The following is a 21517-nucleotide window of genomic DNA, read 5'->3' on the forward strand; positions in this document are numbered from 1 at the left end:
TCAGGAGATCCACTGGCCTTGGCTCCCAAAGTGCTGGGATTACAGGCGTGAGCCACCACGCCCAGATTAAATTTGTGAATTTGCCAGGCGCGGTGGCTCAAGCCTGTAATCCCAGCACTTTGGGAGGCCGAGGTGGGTGGATCACGAGGTCGAGAGATCGAGACCACCCTGGTCAACATGGTGAAACCCTGTCCCTACTAAAAATACAAAAAATTAGCTGGGCATGGTGTCACGTGCCTGTAATCCCAGCTACTCAGGAGGCTGAGGCAGGAGAATTGCCTGAACCCAGGGGGCGGAGGTTGCGGTGAGCCGAGATCGCGCCAATGCACTCCAGTCTGGGTAACAAGAGTGAAACTCCGTCTCAAAAAAAAAAAAAAAAAACAAAAAAAAAAAACAGCCGGGCGCGGTGGCTCAAGCCTGTAATCCCAGCACTTTGGGAGGCTGAGGCGGGTGGATCACGAGGTCGAGAGATCGAGACCATCCTGGTCAACATGGTGAAACCCCGTCTCTACTAAAAATACAAAAAATTAGCTGGGCATGGTGGCGCGTGCCTGTAATCCCAGCTACTCAGGAGTCTGAGGCAGGAGAATTGCCTGAACCCAGGAGGCTGAGGTTGCAGTGAGCCGAGATCGCGCCATTGCACTCCAGCCTGCGTAACGAGAATGAAACTTTTTCTCAAAAAAAAAAAAAAAAAAAAGGAAAGGAAAGAAAAAGTACGGTGGGATGCCGAGGTGGGCAGATCACAAGGTCAGGAGTTCGAGACCAGCCTGACCAATATGGTGAAATCCCATCTCTATTAAAAATACAAAAATTAGCAGGGCATGGTCGTGGGCGCCTGTAGTACCAGCTACTTGGGAGGCTGAGACAGGAGAAACGCTTAAAAGCGGGAAGTGGAAGCTGCAGTGAGCCGAGGTCGCGCCACCGCACTCCAGCCTGAGCGACAGAGATAGACTCTGTCTCAAAAAGAAAAAAAAAAGTACTTATTTCTTAGCAACATTTCTGAGGGGCGTATCAAGTTATCATCGCTAACATTACCCTATCAAGAAATGACAGTTAACAATGCAAGAAACTCTGGGGAAATGCTATTTAGTGTTTGAGTCTGCAAGACACACTACTATCCGGAGTGTCGGCAGTTCCTTCTCCATCACCCGTTTCTTCTCCATCATCCATTTCCTCACTGCTCACCCCGCTACTGCGGCGCTTCTGAACACGTGCTTGCCCAAGGACTAGTTTGCGTCACGTGACACAACTAGCAGGGCCCCCTCCGCTCATCTATGACATTCCAAAGATGCCTGATTATTTTCCCTTCTTTAGGGAAAGCTGGTCCCAGTCGCCAACAAAACAGAGAAAGAGAACGAGAACGATCTCTTGTAGTTTTCTCCGCTAAGCTTCTTCTTCCCTGAAAGAACACCCTTACCGCACGATTTTTTTCCTTATCGATCGGGCGTTTTCTTGGGCAGCTCACCTGCTCGGCCTGGGTCTTTCTGGACAGCAGGCGCTGGATGTGTGCGTCACTGTCCGCCGCCGTGTCCGCGGCAGCTGCCATCCCCTGTAAAACCTGCGGCCTCGATGTCCTTCCCCCGGTGTGCCCTATTGTGGGCTCGGCTCCCGGCGGGGCGCCAGGCTGGCCACCGGGCAGCCATCTGCTCTGCCCTTCGCCCCCACTGTGGGCCCTTTCCCGGGGTTCTGGGGCAAGTGTCTGTCCTTGCCACAACCTCCTCCTCTGCCTCTGGTGGCTCCAAAACTCCGAACACGGCCTTGTTTGTGCCCCTGAGTGTGAAACCTCAGGGCCCCAGCGCCGATGGCGACGTTGGGGCCGAGCTAACCCGACCTCTGGACAAGAGTGAGTGCGAGAGCTACAGAGGGCGGCAGGGGGTGGTGTCTGTCGGCCCGAGGCTGGTTGGGAGGATGCTGCACCCCCTACCCCTGGGGACCCGAGGCCCCATCGAGCGTTGTCATCGTGCCTCTCAGTGTCTGCCTCCTTCGGTGGTGTGTGAGTGCCGCAAACAGTTTGGGACTGTTTTTGATTAATTCTTAACGCCTCGTCCCAGAAGTCGCCTTTTCTCTTTCACTGCCCTGCTCTCTGGTTTAAACACTCATGTGTTGGGATGATTTGACTTTTTCTGAGTTGTTAGGTGGATGCCCGCTTCTTCATGTATTCTTTCTCTCCCTCCCCTAGAAGGGGAATGGGATGTGGCAGTAAAAAGCCAGCTGAGACTTATTTTAGGATTCTTTGTCATTGAGTAGGCGCCGAATCATACCACACTGTTACGCTATGTGGTGGTTGTCAAGAGGAACTGGAGCCCCTCTCAAGAAACTTAACGGTGTCGTGGGGAAGGTCACGCGTATAGAAAATGAATTATAATACAAGGTAGAACATGAGAAGGTAGAACAAGGTAGGATCTCCCAGCAACAGGTGGTAGGTATCTTAATCATCCCCGGCTCCAGAGAGAAAAAAAGAGCGTAGCATCAGTGAGTGACAGCGAGCTTTGCTCAGCAAAACCAACTTTAGATGGATTTGTTGACAGAGAGGTATGTGAATGTTTTCATGGTGAGTTCCTGGATGATTAGGGAGGTAAGGGAGCTACTCTGACCAAATGAAACTGGGAGGTTGAGGAAATGGTATCCAGGAACTGTCTCCAGGAATAGGAGGAGAAATGTCTCACTTCAACCATCGACATTGGTGCCTCCTTTTGTAAATCTAAAATACAGATTACAACGTGCTTGGGTCAGATCTTGTTTTTCAGGGCGGAAGTACAGTACTTTGACTAAATATGTGATAGAACTCACAGTATATGTTATTCTTTGACCTGTTTTTCCAAGTCAGTGTTAAGCAAGGCCTTTCACTTTACTTGGAGTTGGGAGTCTTTGTTTTCTGCCGCTATACAGAATACTTGAGACTTGAGAACAGTAGAGGTGTATTTGACTCATGATTCTGGAGACCTGAGGGCTTTTGGCTGCATCATTGCATGGTGGAAGGTGGAAGGGCAAGTGAGCCTGTGAGACAGAGAGAAAGGGGGCTGAACTTACCCTTTTTTCCAGGAGCCCACTAACCAACTCTTGTGATAATGGAGTCCATTCACGAGGGCAGATTCCTCATGTCCTAATCACTTATTAAAGGTTCCACCTCTCAACTGTTAACATAGCAGTTAAATTTCAACATGAGTCTTGGAGAAGATGTTCAAACCATAGCAGAGACTGTATTATTTTTTATTTATTTATTTATTTATTTATTTTTGAGACGGAGTTTCGCTCTTGTTACCCAGGCTGGAGTGCAATGGCGCGATCTCGGCTCACCGCAACCTCCGCCTCCTGGGTTCAGGCAATTCTCCTGCCTCAGCCTCCTGAGTAGCTGGGATTACAGGCACGCACCACCATGCCCAGCTATTTTTTTTGTATTTTTAGTAGAGACGGGGTTTCACCATGTTGACCAAGATGGTCTCGATCTCTTGACCTTGTGATCCACCCGCCTCGGCCTCCCAAAGTGCTGGGATTACAGGCTTGAGCCACCGCGCCCGGCCTGTTGAGACTGTATTATTTTAATAATGTAGGCTAGGCACAGTGTTTCACGCCTGTTATCTATCCCAGCAGTTTGGGAGGTCAAGGCGGGTGGATCACGAGGTCAGTTCAAGACCAGCCTGGCCATCATGGTGAAACCCCGTCTCTACTAAAAATACAAAAATTAGCCAGCCGTGGTGGCTAGTTTTTGTATTTTGCACGTGTAGTTCTAGCTACTCTGAAGGCTGAGGCGGGAGAATTGCTTGAACCTGGGAGGCGGAGGTTGCAGTGAGGCAAGACCGCGCCATTGCACCCCAGCCTGGGTGACAGAGCAAGACTCTGTCTCAGAAATAAATAAATTAATTAATTAATTTAAAAAATGTAATTATTTTATAGTATTATTTGTTTTTCAATTGTGAAAATGCATAAAATTTACTCTTTTAAACTTTTTTTTAGTTTTTTTCTTTTCTTTCTTTCTTTCTTTCTTTTTTTTTTTTTTTGAGACGGAGTTTCGCTCTTGTTACCCAGGCTAGAGTGCAATGGCGCGATCTCGGCTCACTGCAACCTCCGCCTCCTGGGTTCAGGCAATTCTTCTGCCTCAGCCTCCTGAGTAGCTGGGATTACAGGCACGCGCCACCATGCCCAGCTAATTTTTTTTTTGTATTTTTAGTAGAGACGGGGTTTCACCATGTTGACCAGGATGGTCTCGATCTCTCGACCTCGTGAGCCACCCGCCTCGGCCTCCCAAAGTGCTGGGATTACAGGCTTGAGCCACCGCGCCCAGCTCTTTTTTTTTTTTTTTTAAGAGACGGAGTCTTCCTCCATTACCCAAGCTGGAGTGTAGTGGTATGATCACAGCTCACTGTGACCTCCAGCTTCCAGGCTCAAGCAGCCCTCCTGCCTTAGCTTTCTAAGTAGCTAGGAATACAGGCGTGCATCACCATGCCTGGATAATTAAAAAAATTTTTTTAGAGATGGAGTCTTGCTATGTTGCCCAGGCTGTTCTCAAACTCCTGGGCTCCAGGGATGCTTCTGCCATGGCCTCCCAAAGCACTGAGATTACAGGCCTGAGCCAATGCAACCAGCCAGTCTTAATTACTTTTAAGTGCATAGGTCACTAGCGTTGAGTATATTGACATTGTTGCAATAGATTGAGAACTTTTTCCTCTTGGAGAGTTGAAACTCAAATAATAGTTTACCCATTAAATAATAATTTTCCATTTATTTTATATTATTTGCAGGCATAAGGTAATTTAGATGAGATAGTTTGCCTTGTTGTATTCAAATGTTGATAAATTCTTATTTTCTGCAGCCATTCCAGTTTACCTGAAAATAAAATGTCTTTGCTGCTTCCAGTAAGAAGATAGAATGGAGACATAGGTTTGTCAGCGCTAGATTTTCTTCTGGTGGAAAATCCTTAGATACCTCATTGGGTCTGTGTGCCAGGTGATTTTTCATCTCCTTTGACTGGGATTGGTCCAGATGTTGAATTTACTAGAATGATTTTTCAGTACTGCAGAAGGGGCTACAGAAGATGATGAATTACTACACTCTGATATAGCCACGTGGTTAAGGTGTCAGATTTCCACTTTGTTTAGCAATTGGGATAAGAAGCTGTCACTTCTCAATGTCTTTTGCCTATCCTAAAAAGTTGAGGTACTTAAAGGCTTTGCCCTGTATCACCTTGATGCCTTATTCTGTGCTCGCTATGGGGTGTCTCCTTTTCTCTCTCCCCCTCTATAGTTCAGTATTCCCCTCAGATCTTTGTCTCTACCCTGGACCTCTCTCCTTCACCCTGGACCTATCCATCTCGCTGCCTACCAGGTATCTCCACTTGTCCTTCTTATACACGCCTCACCTTAGCATGTCAAGACAACTTACCTTCCCCTCAGCCTGCTCCTCCAGGTGCTCAGATCAAAACCTGGTAGTCGTTGTTTTTTCATCCCTCACCCCCTACATCTAACAATCAGAGAAAACCCCTTGTTGATTCTACCTCATAAATATTGAATTCATTCATTCTCCTACTGCAACCAACTTAGCTTACATTGCCAGCTTCCATCTTTTGATGGGACTTCACATATGGCCCCTATGTGTCTCCTCATATGCCTTTGATCTCTCCATTCTATTCTCTACCTGCAGTCAGAATGTTCTTTTAAAAAGACTAGACTGGGCGCTGTGGCTCACGCCTGTAATCCCAGCACTTTGGGCAGCCCAGGAGCTCAAGACAAGCTTGGGCAACATGGTGAAACCCCATGTCTACCAAAAAAATACATAAATTAGGTGGGCATGGTGGTGTGGGCCTATACGTCAGCTACTTGGGAGGCTGAGGTGGGAGGATTGCTTGAGCCTGAGAAGTGGAGGTTTCAGTGAGCCGAGATTACACTACCACATTCCAGCCTGGGTAACAAGAGTGAGGCCCTGTCTCAAAAAAAAAAAAGATATAATTTTAATTTATACCAGAAAGCTCACCCTTTAAAAGTGTATAATTCATTAGGTTTTAGTATATTTGCAGGATTTTACAATCTTTTTATCACCCTGAAAAGAAACCTGATATCTGTTAGCAATTCACTCTCTAGTCCCCCAGTCCCCAGACAGCCACTAATCCACATTCTGTCTGGTGATTTACCTGTTTTATATATTTCATATCAATAGTGTCATATAGTATGTGGTCTTTTGTAACTGCTTTCTTTCACTTAGCATAATGAGAAATTTCACATTTTGGAAGCATTTAAATTTGAGTAAAGAGGCATGAATCTTACATAACATCATAGTGTTAGTCACAGAAAATAGGTTAATTCTAAATAAATGTGATCTGTCTTTAGTTAGTATCGAGTTCATAGGTCAGCAGACTTTTCCCAAGCAATTGCACATGCTTTTTTCCAATCTTTTATTTGTCATTGATTTTTCTACCCTTGATACTAAGAAACTGTTGTCCCCACTCAGTACAAAGTAACAGAGACCCAGAAATCTGAGAATAGCTGCCTGTGATCTGCAATACACACACACACACACACACACACACACACACACACACACACGTGTATCTCTTATTTAGTTGTGGGCAAACGTAGTGGCTAAACCAGTGATTCTGAAATTTCCTCATTCTGTCAGATGAAGTTTTGTTAGTGGAATGCTTTGTTTAGGCTTGATTTCTTCAATGTGTGTTGTGTGTGTTCGGCTGTGTGAAAATGTGGTTGGTACATTTGTAGAAGGTAAAAATACAGGCTACTCAGCCTTTCTGAATTTCATGGGCAAGGCCTATGTACTCATGTTGGCTTCTCCTAGAAATACATGTGTGGCTAAGTCCGTAAAATGTTTATTGAATAATGCTGTAGTATTTTAACATATACAACCGTAATACAATCTCATCCTGATTAATTTAAAATATTTTTACTATAAGATTATTGATTCATAGTGATGTGTTATCTCCCAATAGCATAGACATTTCTCTGCCATCACCCTTGAAATACAGTCACCTAACACTTGCTTGAATAATTCCATTGGTAAGGAGTTCTCACTTTTCCCTGTTCTAATTGTTAGGAAGTTCTTATATAAATTCCACTGAAATCTGCTCCCACTGACTTCAGTTATGCCATCTAGAACAAAACAAGTGTTATCTGTCAACTCTGAAATTGTCATCCTCGAAACTAAAGATCAGCCCGGCTCCCTTAGTCACTTTCACAAAAGCATGAGGGTATGGTCCTTGCTGTATTGGTTGTCTTTCTGGATGTGTTTTAGCTGCTCACTGTTTGGATATGCAGAATGGTTGTAAGTGAACCACAGTGTGGCTGTCTATAAGTGGCCTGGTGAAGGCTGGAGGCTGCCTCTGATCCAGAGTGTGTTGCTCATTTCCTCTGCGGTATAACAGAGTGTTGCACTGTTTGACTCGATTTTTCTAAACATTCCCATCACATATCAGTCCGTAAAGAAGGATCAACTAAAACCTTCAAGTTCTTGCAACACTCATTAGACTGCTGCCTTTAGTGGTATTGCGTCGTTTGTTTTGCTTTTTTTTCAGATCTGTCTAAGATAAGGAAACATGTTAAATTTTGATATCTCTCTTCTAGATAAAGTAAAGGAGATCTTAGACAAATTTTACAAGAGGAGAGAAGTTCAGAAACTGGGTGCTGATTATGGACTCGATGGTAAGGCCCAAAACATCTTCCTAGAGATATTTTATTACTTCTTACAGTACAGCTTGGTCAGGATTGTGCAGCCCCTTGTGTGATGTGGAAATAAGTGCATTGTTGTAGTCTCGAGACATGTCCCCGCCCTTTGCTTCTGGCTGGGCAGGAAACTGGCGAGGCTAACCTGGTAAGCCATACTGCACAGCAGAGGAGCTGCAGGTACGGCCTTCCTTCTTGCTGTGCCAGGACTTCAGTTTTAGCCCAGATCATAATAAACCAGCTATACTACCAAAAAAAAAAAAAAAAAAAAAGACTCTGGTGAGTTTGGTGTGGTGTGTATGTGTATTTTTTAAAATGAAAACTAAGCCTTACACCTTTTCATTTTGTGTCTCTACAGCTCGTCTCTTCCACCAAGCTTTCATAAGCTTTAGAAATTATATTATGCAGTCTCATTCCCTGGATGTGGACATTCACATTGTTTTGAATGATATTTGCTTCGGTGCAGGCAAGTGCTTAGAGAATTTTAAAAATCCTATTGACCATGCCTTCTGTTTCTTCCCATACTTCATGTTTATTTCTCCAGAAAGGCTTATTTGGTTTAGAATGGGTCTGGTAACATCCTCTGTAAATAATTCAGTGCTTTGACAGTTTGACTTGTAGGTTGTTTACTTTTATATTGGGTCCCTGAGCTAGTTATTACGTCACCCATATGTCTGAAGACTGGAGGAAGAGTGGGGCCACAGTGAAATAAGCTGTCATACAAGTTGGAATTAGTGCATAGCAGATTCCATCTGTTTCTGCCACTGGCTTCCTTCTGCCTCGTATCAGGACAAAGTTCTTAGTATAAAACAAAAAAATAGTGAGAATATCGTCATTTTATTCCCACGGCAGTTTGGCTTTGGTTATGTATTCGACTCTTAGACCTGGGCCTTATGCCCAGCACTGAGGATACATCGCTGAATGGGACATGCCCCAGGCCCCTCTCAGAGCCACAAAGATGTGGAGACTTTGTGCTCAGGAGCAAATACATGTTTTGCTTGTCTGTGGTTTTCAAAGTCTAAAAAATGTTCATACCTTCTTCTCTGTAATGTGTATGTCTAGGTTCTTTATTTTTAGTTTAACTTTCACCAGTGCTAATCTTTGCCTGTTTGTACTAAAGGAGTAGAATGTGGTGGTTGCTAGCCAATTTCCTGTTTTCCTAAAGGTACAGATGAAATTAAAAGGAAATAAGACAAAACAGGATCTCAGAAAAGGATAAGGTCCCTAACTTCAGGACTTTTCTACTTTTTTTCCCTTTTTTAAATGTAGATTGCACATGTTAATACAGTGTTTTATTTTCCAGCTCATGTGGATGACTTATTTCCATTTTTCTTGAGACATGCCAAACAAATATTTCCTGTGTTGGAATGTAAGGATGATCTACGTAAAATCAGCGACTTAAGGATACCACCTAACTGGTTAGTTTCTCCATTTGTGGATTCGAAATTTTCAGTTTCTAATCTTGGATGATTAGTGATCATCATATTTTTTTATTGTATTCTAGATAACAAATTTTAAGGAGTCTGGATTAGGTTGTTTTCCTAAAAGAAACAAAAAAGGAGGCAATTAACTCTGTTAGGCAATTAACTGGTATCTCACCTTGATCCAGATTGAGTGTGGTTTTAGGTTTCATTAGGGCAGTTCTAGAATAGCCCTGACTTAAGGATGTTGTCCTTAAGCCTATGGCCTTTCTGGTGTCTTAACTGAGTGCCTGGGAGTTAATGAGTTCTTTCTACCGTGGCTGGAACTGCAACATCCCCTAGCATTTGAGATGTCTTTGAGACTTTCCACTCAAACCCCTGGTAGGCTGTTCTTTCCTAGACCCTGCTGATTCCTACCTTGTACAAGGTTAGCCCAGCCCTTGGCCAGAAACTCACCGAGAACCCCCACACAGACTTCCAGGCTCTCCTTCTGTGCACCCTTCTCTTCCACACTCTGTTCTTCACATTTTAGCTGCTAAATAGCTCAGAACTTGATCTCTGCTGCTCGCTTCAGTGGGACTGTCCACCTCCCTCTGCCTTACTGGGGTGCAGTAAGGCTCATCTCACGTGTTCTTTTCTTTCAGGGATTGCAGTCCTGCACTGCCTGTGGCCCATGTCCCCACACATTTACTGCACATATTTTCCCCCACTTTGTACTTGTTTTTAGTGGAAGGGCAAGTCTAGTACCAGTTATTCCACCATGGCCAGAGGTAGAAGACTCCATTATTGTATTTGCATATGTTTGGAATTCAGGGGCCTGGGAACGGTTACTTTTAGAGTTATATGTTTAGAGCTGTGGGAATGATGTGAACATAGGTACAGAACTGATAGCAGCTTAAGTTTATTTTTAGTAACCCCTGAGCAAAAGAGATTTATACAATGGGAAAAATATTCAAGACATTAATTTGCATTTGGGTTTTTTGGTCCTCTAGTTAGTAAATGCCATTCTTGGAAACCAGTCATTATTTTAATGTAGTTATGAAACCCGTTGTTTAATTTAGTTTTTCAAAGACTTGGTGTTGTGAAGATTAAGAGGATATTTCATTTGGAATTTATTTCAACTGGTATCTTTGCTAGGATGGATTTTGAGGTTAACGGGATTAAGCTGTTTACCTACTCATGTTTTAGGTACCCTGACGCTAGAGCCATGCAGCGGAAGATAATATTCCATTCAGGCCCCACAAACAGTGGAAAGACTTATCACGCAATCCAGAAATACTTCTCAGCAAAGTCTGGAGTATATTGTGGTCCTTTAAAATTACTGGCACATGAGATCTTCGAAAAGAGTAATGCTGCTGTCAGTATATTACCAATTATTTGCTCATGTTTTTTTTTTTTTTAAATTTTTCTTTTTCGGAGGGAGTGGGAAAAGATGTTTGTAGTAATTTACTGTTAACAAAATTACCATATTTTATTGTATTTAAGAAGCTATCAATTGTAAGATGTATCATTATTTTACGTACAATTAAGAAAAAAATTCTACCAACTGCACTCTGACATGTTATCAGTTCTTAAGATGCACCTTGATTTCAGAGATACAAAAACGTGAAAACATGTGCCCAGTAGAATGAAAGACAGTTTTAAAGAACACTTTACATATAGAGAGAAATGCAGAAAGTGACATACGAATAAGCTTGAACTTATTACCCCACCTCATCATACCTTAACATTTTGTCATACTTGCTTCACTTATTTTTTTAAGAAATAAAATATTGTTGATATAGTTGAAACTCTGAAGTCCTTTGCCACCTCAGAATTAAGCACCACTCTATGATATTTAATTTACCTTTTATAGATTAGACCAGGTGTCCCCAAACTACGGCCTGCGGGCCACATGCGGCCCCCTGAGGCCATTTATCCGGCCCCCCGCTGCACTTCAGGAAGGGGCACCTTCTTCACTGGTGGTCAGTGAGAGGAGCACAGTATGTGGCGGCCCTCCAACGGTCTGAGGGACAGTGAACTGGCCCCCTGTGTAAAAAGTTTGGGGACACCTGGATTAGACCTCTAATGCTATCAGCCAGAACTAATGATAAAGACTGAAGCTACCTTTTCAAAACTGAAAGGACTGAAGCTCTGTGGTCTGAGGCATCATTTTCACTAAATGGGCTACGTTTTTGTTCGTTGTTTTATTATGACTTTATAATGTGAACTTAACCAGTTTTGGTAGGTAGTTTGCATGCTCTTTTTTTTTTTTTTTTTTTTTTTTCTGAACAATTTGAGTAATGTACATACATAATGCCTCTTTACTGTAAATACTTGAGAATATATTTCCTCAGAACAGACTTTTACCATAACCACGGGATATTTGTCTGAAGCAAAACATTTAATATTGATTACTCTTACTGAATCACAGTCCATACTCAAATTTTATCAGTTGTCCAATTACACCCCATCCTCCACCCTTCCAGGGTTCTTTGCAGGGTCTCACAGTGTTTTTAGTTGTCATAGCTCTAGTTCCATTCATCTTGGACAGTTCCTCAGTCTTACTTTGTCTTTTGTAACCTGTACATTTTGGTCAATTGTGTTGCAATCTGTCCCTCAGTTAGGATATGTCTAGTATTTCCCCATGATTTGATTTGGGCCACTATGATGATTGGCCTGGACTTCCCCAGATTTAGCACCAAGAATCCTCCATTCTGGGGAACCCATTAGTCTTGGACAAACCATATCACCCTGACATAGCATTGATGTTGGTCCCTTTCAGGGAATTATAATAGGAGGTCTTTACATTCTTAAATTGTATTCATAATGTTCTTCTTGAATATAGAAACAACTCGTTCATTTTAATAAAGCCAAATAGTTCAGAGATGTACAAAGTTAAAATATGAAACTGCTGCAGTGTCTCATCCTTGTGTTTCCTGGTGATTTAGCTGATTTGAGATGTTTCCAAGTTCACCTAGGTTATGTAAGAGAGTGGCTCTTATTTTACTTTATTTTTTTATAAAAGGGAAAAAGCATTGGGAATGTTTTGTTTTAACAGTGAAACAAACTGATTTGCTGTTGGTGGAGAGAATACTCTGTTAAATATCCAAAACCTATTTTTGCCATTATTTTCAAGATAGAAATAATTCTAGGTTTTTTTCTGTTCATTCTAGGGTGTGCCATGTGACTTGGTGACAGGTGAGGAGCGTGTGACAGTTCAGCCAGATGGGAAACAGGCTTCACATGTTGCTTGTACAGTTGAGATGTGCAGTGTTACAACTCCTTGTATGTATATGCTGTTTAAGAAACTGTGGTTTGGTATTTTTAATTTTAAAATACACTTGAAATGTGAAATATGATTTTTGTATGTGTGAAGAAAAAATTTAAAAATCTAGAAAAAGAAGAGACTAAGTACGACAGACATGCAGTCAGCCACCACTGACAAATGCTTGCACCTGAAATTCTTTCTCTTTTTCTCTTAAAAGAGCTAAAATGTTAGTAAGTATAATTGAAACTTCCTTTGTACCACACTCCAGTTTTAATTCCTCTTTCCACTTTTGTTCTAACTGATAACAAATATTTGGTGTGTATAGTTTTCCTGTCTCTTTTCAGGATATATATTATATCATTGATATGTATTACTTATCAATATTTTAGATTGTGTTTTAAAACATTTATGTGATTATTATATTGTTATTATTGTTCTGCTACTTGCTTACTCCACAAACGTGTTCAGATCTAGTCTTGTTGAATTACCTGTGGCTGCATATCTGTAGTTAATTCATTTAAACTGTTTTACAGTATTCCATCTTAGGACTGAAATGATTATTTCCCCGGTTAAAGGATATTTTGGTTGTTTAGAGTGTTTTCCTATCATGTACAGTGCCACAGTGAGCTTCTATTTAAAGTTTTTGGTTTTTGGGTTTTTTTTTATTTTTATTTTTTTTAGGTCAGGGTCTCACTGTATCATTCAGACTGAAGTGCAGTGGTGCAGTCATGGCTCACTGCAGCCTCAACCTCCTGGGCTCAAGTGATCCTTCTACCTTAGCCTCTTGAGTAGCTACGACTACAGGTGTGACCCACCACAGCCAGCTAACTTTTTATTACATTTTTTATGAAGATGGGTTCTTGCTGTGTTGCCCAGGCTGGTCTCTAATTCCTGGCCTCAAGTGATCATCCGACCTTGGCCTCCCAAAGCAGTGGGATTGCAGGTGGAACCCAGCACACCTGGCCTTAACATTTAAGTGAAAATTAACTTTTTCCTTATTATGTAAGCAATCATATCTTCATTATTGAAAATATAAAAATGTAAAAAAAATACAAAAATGTAAGCAAGCAAAGAGAAGAAAACAAACCTACGTAATTTCCCAGTCCCACCTATCCAGAATCAACAAGTGTTAATTAACCCTCTGGTATATATTTTCCAGACTTTGTCAATATTTGTGTTCCTGTTGTGTATGCATATACTTGTGTGTGCATGGTGAGTGTATATATTAAATAGAAATATACTTTGCTATTTGGTAGCTTGCTTTTTTTCATTTTAGCAGTCAACTTCATGAGATGAATAGTTTTTAAAAAATCAGTGTATTATAAAATAATACATTGTACTATAGCACAGAAGTTTATAAATCAGAATTTCTTCTCCACGTCCTCTCTTCTAGTCTTGTCTGTACATACCCACATCACAAAGTACTTTTTTTTTTTTTTTTTTTGAGACAGGGTCTCACTCCTGTTGTCTAGATAGGAGTACAGTGGCATGATCACGGCTCATTGCAATCATGACCTCCTGGGCTCAAACAATCCTCCCACTTCATTAAAATTTTTTTTTTTTTTTTTTTTTTTTTGTAGAAACGAGGTCTCACTTTGTTGCCCAGGCTGGTCTGAAACTCCTAGGCTCAAGCAATCCACCTCACTTCGGCCTCCCAAAGTGCTGGGATTACAGGCATGAGCCACCATGTCCAGTCACAATAAGTAATTTCTAATCTGGTGATTTTTCAGTATAAAATGATCTTTCTTTACTTTCCTAAGTATACAGTTAATAAGCATATTAATTGTACTTTTTAAAATGTTCTCTTTTCAATTCTGTGGTATTTGGGGAAGAAAATAAAAATATATGAATTAGCCGGGCGCGGTGGCTCAAGCCTGTAATCCCAGCACTTTGGGAGGCCGAGGCGGGTGGATCACGAGGTCGAGAGATCGAGACCATCCTGGTCAACATGGTGAAACCCCGTCTCTACTAAAAAAATACAAAAAAATTAGCTGGGCATGGTGGCACGTGCCTGTAATCCCAGCTACTCAGGAGGCTGAGGCAGGAGAATTGCCTGAACCCAGGAGGCGGAGGTTGCGGTGAGCCGAGATCGGGCCATTGCACTCCAGCCTGGGTAACAAGAGCGAAACTCCATCTCAAAAAAAAAAAAAAAAAAAAAAAAAAAAAAAAAATATATATATATATATATATATATATATATATATATATATATGAATTACAGGGAATAGAATAATATGTTTGGAAGCATTTTAGCTTTAGAAAATAAGACGAGACATGAATTTTTGCCATAGTGATGGGCTTAATACCCCAAAGAATGGGCATGGCTTCCACTTCACTTCCTACTCCTGAGAGCTGCCTGGTTTCCTGTTGTAGAGATGCTTCATTAGTAAATGAAGGGCTGTCTCCTCCTTGTTCTGGAACTTGCTGCCTTCTTTTACTTCTGTATAGATGTGGTATTTCTTATCAGGCAAATTCTCCAGGCTGTCTCTTATATTGTAAAAAAATAGGACAAACAGAACTGTTCCATTTGGGAGGCAGTGTGGTATAGTAGGTAAAAGTATGGACTTGGAGCTGGGTGCGGTGACTTGTGCCCGTTAATTCCAGCTACTTGAGAGGTTGAGATGGGAGGATTGTTGGAGGCCAGGAGTTCAAGGTCAGCCTGAGCAACATAGCAAAACCCTCACTGCTAAAGAAAATGTTTTTAAAATTAGCTGGTCATGGTGCTATGTGCCCGTAGTCCCATCTACTCAGAAGCTGAGGCAGGATGATTGCTTGAGCGCAGGAGTTTGAAGTTACATTGAGCTATGATTGTGCCACTGGACTCAGCCTGTGTGATAGAGCAAGACACTGTTAGGAAGATCATTTTCACCTAGGAGTTCAAGGCCAGCCTGAGCAACATAGTGAGACCCCTGTATCAAAATTAAAAAAAAAAAAAAAAAAAAAAAAGCCAGGCACAGTGGCTCATGCCTATAATCCCAGCATTTTGGGAGGTCAGGAGATCAAGACCATTCTGGGCAACATGGTGAAATCGGTCTCTACTAAAAATACAAAAATTAGCTGAGCATGGCAGCATAGTCCCAGCTACTCAGGAGGCTGAAGCAGGAGAATCGCTTGAACCTGGGAGGCAGAGGTTGTAGTGAGCCAGGATCATGCCAGTGCATTCCAGCCTGGCAACAGAGCGAGACTCCATCTCAAAAAAAAAAAAAATTAAAAAAAATTAAAAAGAGTAGGCTGGGCACAGTGGCTCACACCTGTAATCCCAGCACTTTGGGAGGCTGAGGTGGGTGGATCACAAGGTCAGGAGTTTGAGACCAGCCTGGCCAAGATGGTAAAACCCTGTCTCTGCTAAAAATATAAAAGTTAGCCAGGTGCTGTGGCAGGTGCCTGTAATACCAGCTGCTTGGGAGGCTGAGGCAGGAGAATCACTTGAACCCAGGAGGCGGAGGTTGCAATGATCCAAGATCACGCCATGCATTCTAGCCTAGGCGACAGAGTAAGACTTTGGGCAAGTTACTTAATTTCTCTGGGCCTTTGACTTTTCTGTCAAATGGAGATAGTGATAATACTTAACCTCATAGATTTGTTGTGAGTATTAAAAGAGAAGGTAAAATTATAAAACACTTAGAACAAACCTGCCAGAAAAGAGGAACCCAGTATGTGGTGGTGATGGTGAATGCTTGAATTTTGGTGTTGGAATTTGTTTATAATACTATTTAAGTAGATGATATTGCTTACATTAACTTTTTTATTTTAAGATGAAGTGGCTGTAATTGATGAAATTCAAATGATTAGAGATCCAGCTAGAGGATGGGCCTGGACCAGAGCACTTCTAGGTTGGTGGTCTTAATGCTATAAAACCCACGCTTCATGACATCTGCACTGAGATGCATATTTATCTGCTTGCCGTTGCCAAATAGAATCACCTAGATTCTTTCTTTTTGACACAAAAGTCAGCTAAGTGTGAGTTTTTATTTTCTAAATGTTATTTTAATAATGTGAAATCCATTTTTTCCTGAGCTAGTATAACCATGTAATCAAAGTTAAAATGTTCAAATCTCATCATATTTATACAACTACAGTTTATGTTTTGATGTGTTTCATGCTAGTCGTTTTTTTTGTGTGTATATGGTGTTTTGAGAACACCTAATTTTGTATCTTGCTTTTTTTACTTCTGTTTTTCATGTGATGTTTTTTCTACATATTAATATGATCTCATATCTCCACTGAAGGGCAATACCGTAATTTGCTCCATAGAGTTGAACATTATTTTACCTGTTACTAATAATGCTGCCTTAAAAGTCTCTGTGGCCAAAGCTTTTTATTTTTTGAGACAGGGTCCTGCTTTAATGCCCAGGTTGGAGTGTGGTGGTGTGGTCATGGCTCACTGCAGTCTTGACCTCCTGGGCTCAAGCAGTCCTCCCATTTCAGCCTCCCAAGTAGCTGGGACCACACATGTTTGCTACCATGCCTGGTTAATTTTTAATTTTTTTGTAAAAACAGAGTCTCCCTATGTTGCCCAGGCTGGTCTTGAACTCCTGGGCTCAAGTACTCTTCCCACCTCAGCCTCACTAAATATTGGGATTACAGGCATTAGCCACGACACCCAGATTATTGAGTACCTGGGATTACAGGTGCCTGCCACCATGCCTGGCTAATTTTGTATTATTAGTAGAGATAGTGTTTCTCCATGTTGGTCAGATTGGTCTTGAACTCCCAACCTCGGGTGTTCCGCCTGCCTCAGCCTCTTAAAGTGCTGGGATTACAGGTGTGAGCCACTGCACCTGGCCTGAGAGATAATATTTTTGGAAATACTTGGTAAGGTTGTAAAGCAATATGTAAGCCAATGTAAAGTACTTTGGCTGTGTAAAATGTTGCATAGTTAATTATAAATCTTTAAAATTCAGAAACCCAGTTTTGCATTGACAGGACTCTGTGCTGAAGAAATTCATTTGTGTGGAGAACCTGCTGCTATTGACCTGGTGACGGAGCTTATGTTCACAACGGGAGAGGAAGTGGAGGTATTCGATTAGATGCTTTGTTCTCCAGGTGGCATATCAAATAGTCCAGCATACCTAGGCAGTGGTTTCGGAGGCCCTAGATAATGCCAAAATCAGAACTCAACTAAAAAGAAAGATTTATTTTCTGTGACCAACTAAATCATATATATTTGATTGAACCTCATGATCTGAAGTTCTGACAGAGTGATCACACCATAGTCTTCCAAGAGTACAAGAAATTCTTCCCTTCTTTTTTTTTTTTTTTTTTTTTTTTTTGAGACGGAGTTTCACTCTTGTTACCCAGGCTGGAGTGCAATGGGACGATCTCGGTTCACCGCAACCTCCGCCTCCTGGGTTCAGACAATTCTCCTGCCTCAGCCTCCTGAGTAGCTGGGATTACAGGCACGCACCACCATGCCCAGCTAATTTTTTGTATTTTTAGTAGAGACGGGGTTTCACCATGTTGACCAGGATGGTCTCGATCTCTTGACCTCGTGATCCACCCGCCTCGGCCTCCCAAAGTGCTGGGATTACAGGCTTGAGCCACCGCGCCCGGCCTAATTCTTCCCTTCTTGACAAAACCTTGTGGGGATTGAGTAGATCAAATTAAATAAATCAGGACTCTTAAACGTCTGAGACCCTTCTCAGACTTCTAAGCAAGTTTTTCGTTTTCAAAGTCTTGTATGTCAGATATTGGGGCCTTTGATACACATCTAAGTGCCAGACACAGTTTATATTCTTTTTTCAGATTCTTAGAATTAGGAGTAACTGGTTTCCTTTTAAGCCTAATTCTCTTTTTCTTTATCCGAATTCTGTAATAAAATGAAGAATTCTTTTTTTTTTTTTTTTTTTGAGGCAAAGTCTCACTCTGTTACCCAGGCTGAAGTGCTGTGGTGCAATCACAACTCACTGCAGCCTCAGCCTCCTGGGCTCAAGTGATCCTCCCACTTTGGCCTCCCAAATAGCTGGGACTACAGGCGTGTGCCACCATGCCTGTCTAATTTTTTATTTTTTTGTTCCAAGGGCATCTCACCATGTTACCCAGGCGGGTCTTGAGCTCCTGGGCTCAAGCAGTTCTCCCACCTTGAGCCCCAAAGTGCTGGGATTACAAGCATGAGCCAAGGAAATAATTTTGAATTAGCCTGTTATTTTGGTTTTGTGCCCAGCTTTCAAGGTTTGGAAAAAAAATATACACACACATTCACATAAGCGCTCTCACTTCCCAGAAAATTGAAGTTAAGGAGAGATAGTGGAATATAGTGGAATAAATTTTGGAGTCCATTCTATGTTTTGCCCTTCTTCGCTTTGCATTATTTAGGCAAATCCCAAAAGGTTAGACTTGCAAAATGCCTTGGACATTAATCTTTTATTGGGCTCAGTTTTACTATTTTATAAAATGGAAATAACAGTTAATAACCCATCGGAACCTAACACATTGCCATGAAAATCAAATATATGAGAAAAAGCTTTGAAAATATATGAACCACTGTATCTCACCTTATTAATTTAGAGACGTCAATGAGAAGAGATGGTTAACACTTAAAATATAAAAATAAATGTTTTTCTGTCTTTTCTCTTGAATACCATTGGTACTTACCAATTTTTAGCTACTCTTAACTGCATTGCAAGCTTTTCACTTAATTACTAGTCACAGGAAGTTGAGTTATGTGTGTCATTTTGCCATTTCATGTCTTTATTGTAGGTTCGAGACTATAAGAGGCTTACCCCCATCTCTGTGCTGGACCATGCACTAGAATCTTTAGATAACCTTCGGCCTGGGGACTGCATTGTCTGTTTTAGCAAGAATGATATTTATTCTGTGAGTCGGCAGGTTGAAATTCGAGGATTAGAATCAGCTGTTATATATGGCAGTCTCCCACCTGGTAAATGACTTTCATTATGACAAGATATGAAGTCTTTTATCTTTGCAATTTATGTTGATATATGTATAGAAAACATAGTAAACAATATTGAATTAAGCTGCTTGACGTATTGGTGATTTGTTAAACGTCATATAAAATAATTTTCTTTTTCATCTTAGTGGAAATAGAAGTATTTTAATTATAGCTCTTGTGGCTGCTATTATTAGACTGTATCTTAAATGTCGAGTTTACTATTTTCTTACAGAAATGTCATTGAAATCTAGACTTGACCATGTCCTTTAAGTTGTAGTCCTGAAATCTGTGTCCTCAGGAATGATAAGGCTAGTGGGGTGGGGGGAGCGGATTGTGTTGCTACATGACGGAATATTTGAAGGAATGGATTTAAAGGATAAGTGGCTTCTTGAGGACATAAAGAAATAAAAGTTTGAAACAGTAAAGGTTTTGTCATTAAAAATGGGAAGAGGAGGTGAGGGTTTCCAAGATGTATTTAACATGATGTAATAAAGACTACTTATTTAACATAAATTTTTCTTATTTCAGGGGCCAAACTTGCTCAGGCAAAAAAGTTTAATGATCCCAATGACCCATGCAAAATCTTGGTTGCTACAGATGCAATTGGCATGGGTCTTAATTTGTAAGTAATTTGTTTTTAATAAGCATGAATATTCAGTAGAGTTGGGTGGTGGTTTTTTGTTTTTCAATTTTCTAATTGTCTTTCATGACCAAACACTTTGATTTAGGAGAATAAATATTATAGGATAGATTTGAGATTTGTCTTGCCTTCACCTACTGAGGAAATAAAAAGAAAATATTAAATAGCACTAGGACTTTTTTAGAGACAGGATCTTGCTCTGTTGCTCAGGCTGTAGTGCAGTGATGTGACTGTTGCTCAGTGCAGTTTTGCACTCCTGGGGCCAAGCAATCCTCCTTCCTCAACCTCTGGAGTAGCTGGGACCACAGGCACACACCATAAAGCCTGGTTAATTTTTTGTTTTCTGGGGGGTAGTGACAAGGTCTTTTGCCCAGGCTGGTCTCTAACCCCTGGCCTCCAGTGATCCTCCCATCTCAGCCTCCCAAAGTGCTAGGATTACAGGCGTGAGCCACTACATTTGGCCCAAACTAGGACGTTTGAATGCTTACCTCCACTGCTGCTAACCTGTTGTACTATATCACTTCATTTTCAGTTTCTCAGTCAGGTGTCCGAGTGCCTAGTATGCATGTGGGGCTAGTTATTATCTCTAAATAATAACAGTGTTAAGCCTAAATATTATTTATTTATTTTAGAGACAGTCTCACTCTGTGGTCCATGCTGAAGTACAGTGGTGTGATCATGGCTCACTGCAGCTTCAAACTCCTGGGCTCAAGCGGTCCTCCTGCCTCAGCCTCCTGAGCACTAGAACTACAGGCACACACCATCATACCCAGCTGATTTTTAAAATTTTTTTGTAGAGACTGGGTCTTGCTATGTTGCCCAGGCTGGTTTTGAACTCCTGGCCTCGAAACAATCCTCCTGCCTCAGCCTCCCAAAGTGCTGGGATTATGGGTGTGAGCCACTGTGCCTGGCATTCCTTAATTTTTTAAGTGACAGTTAAGATTGCAAGAGGACCTAAGCTAGTATTGGAGTGAGCATTATATAATGATCCAGTATTGGAGGGTTTTTCATACAGTCTGTGGGATCACTTTTATTTCTGTTTCAGGAGCATAAGGAGAATTATTTTTTACTCCCTTATAAAGCCCAGTATCAATGAAAAGGGAGAGAAAGAAATAGAACCAATCACAACCTCTCAGGCCCTGCAGATTGCTGGCAGAGCTGGCAGATTCAGCTCGCAGTTTAAAGAAGGAGAGGTTACAACAATGAACCGCGAAGATCTCAGTTTATTAAAGGAAATTTTGAATAGGCCTGTGGATCCCATAAGGGTAAGGTGTAACATGTTAATTACTACCTCTCTTTGAAGGACAGTCATTCTTTCCCTCACCCACCATCCAGACTCTTGCCTCAGACACTTTTCTGGATACAACATAAGTGAAAAAAAAAATATTGTGCCATGAAAAGTGCATCCAGAAACCCCTACTTTTTGCTTCAGAGAGCCATAGAGATCATTTGATCAGAGAATGGTATGCAAGTGAAGGTCCAGATTGACAAAGTTTAGTTAACCTGATTTTCCATCAATTTCTTCTGGAATCTAGCAGCGGGAAGGAATAGGGAGGAAAGCAGTTGCTTCAGGTGAGCACACAGAGCTACATTAGTGGACTGAAAAATGACCAGAAGCCTGAAGATAGATGAAACCCTTGAGTGTAGGTC

At 41.5% G+C, this 21517-nt stretch overlaps 1 protein-coding gene across 3 annotated transcripts in view; it reads left to right on the forward strand.

Moving 5' to 3' along the window:
• Positions 1-1498: 1498 nt before the first annotated feature.
• Positions 1499-21517, forward strand: part of SUPV3L1 (Suv3 like RNA helicase) — a 35857-nt gene continuing 15838 nt past the window's right edge. For 2 of the 3 annotated variants that reach the window (XM_003928659.4, XM_010339306.3), the window contains exons 1-11: positions 1500-1843; positions 7566-7643; positions 8023-8130; positions 8968-9082; positions 10274-10442; positions 12241-12352; positions 16091-16168; positions 17262-17353; positions 19035-19215; positions 19756-19849; positions 20913-21132. In XM_003928659.4, coding sequence (XP_003928708.1) covers positions 1570-1843; positions 7566-7643; positions 8023-8130; positions 8968-9082; positions 10274-10442; positions 12241-12352; positions 16091-16168; positions 17262-17353; positions 19035-19215; positions 19756-19849; positions 20913-21132 — 1521 coding nt within the window. In that variant the 5' untranslated portion in view covers positions 1500-1569. Of the gene's footprint in view, positions 1844-7565; positions 7644-8022; positions 8131-8967; positions 9083-10273; positions 10443-12240; positions 12353-16090; positions 16169-17261; positions 17354-19034; positions 19216-19755; positions 19850-20912; positions 21133-21517 lie in introns of all 3 variants that reach the window. The other variant, XM_074382342.1, reaches the window with a different exon arrangement.

This window comes from Saimiri boliviensis, chromosome 12, assembly GCF_048565385.1.
Source record: "Saimiri boliviensis isolate mSaiBol1 chromosome 12, mSaiBol1.pri, whole genome shotgun sequence".
NCBI classification, from domain to species: domain Eukaryota; kingdom Metazoa; phylum Chordata; class Mammalia; order Primates; family Cebidae; genus Saimiri; species Saimiri boliviensis.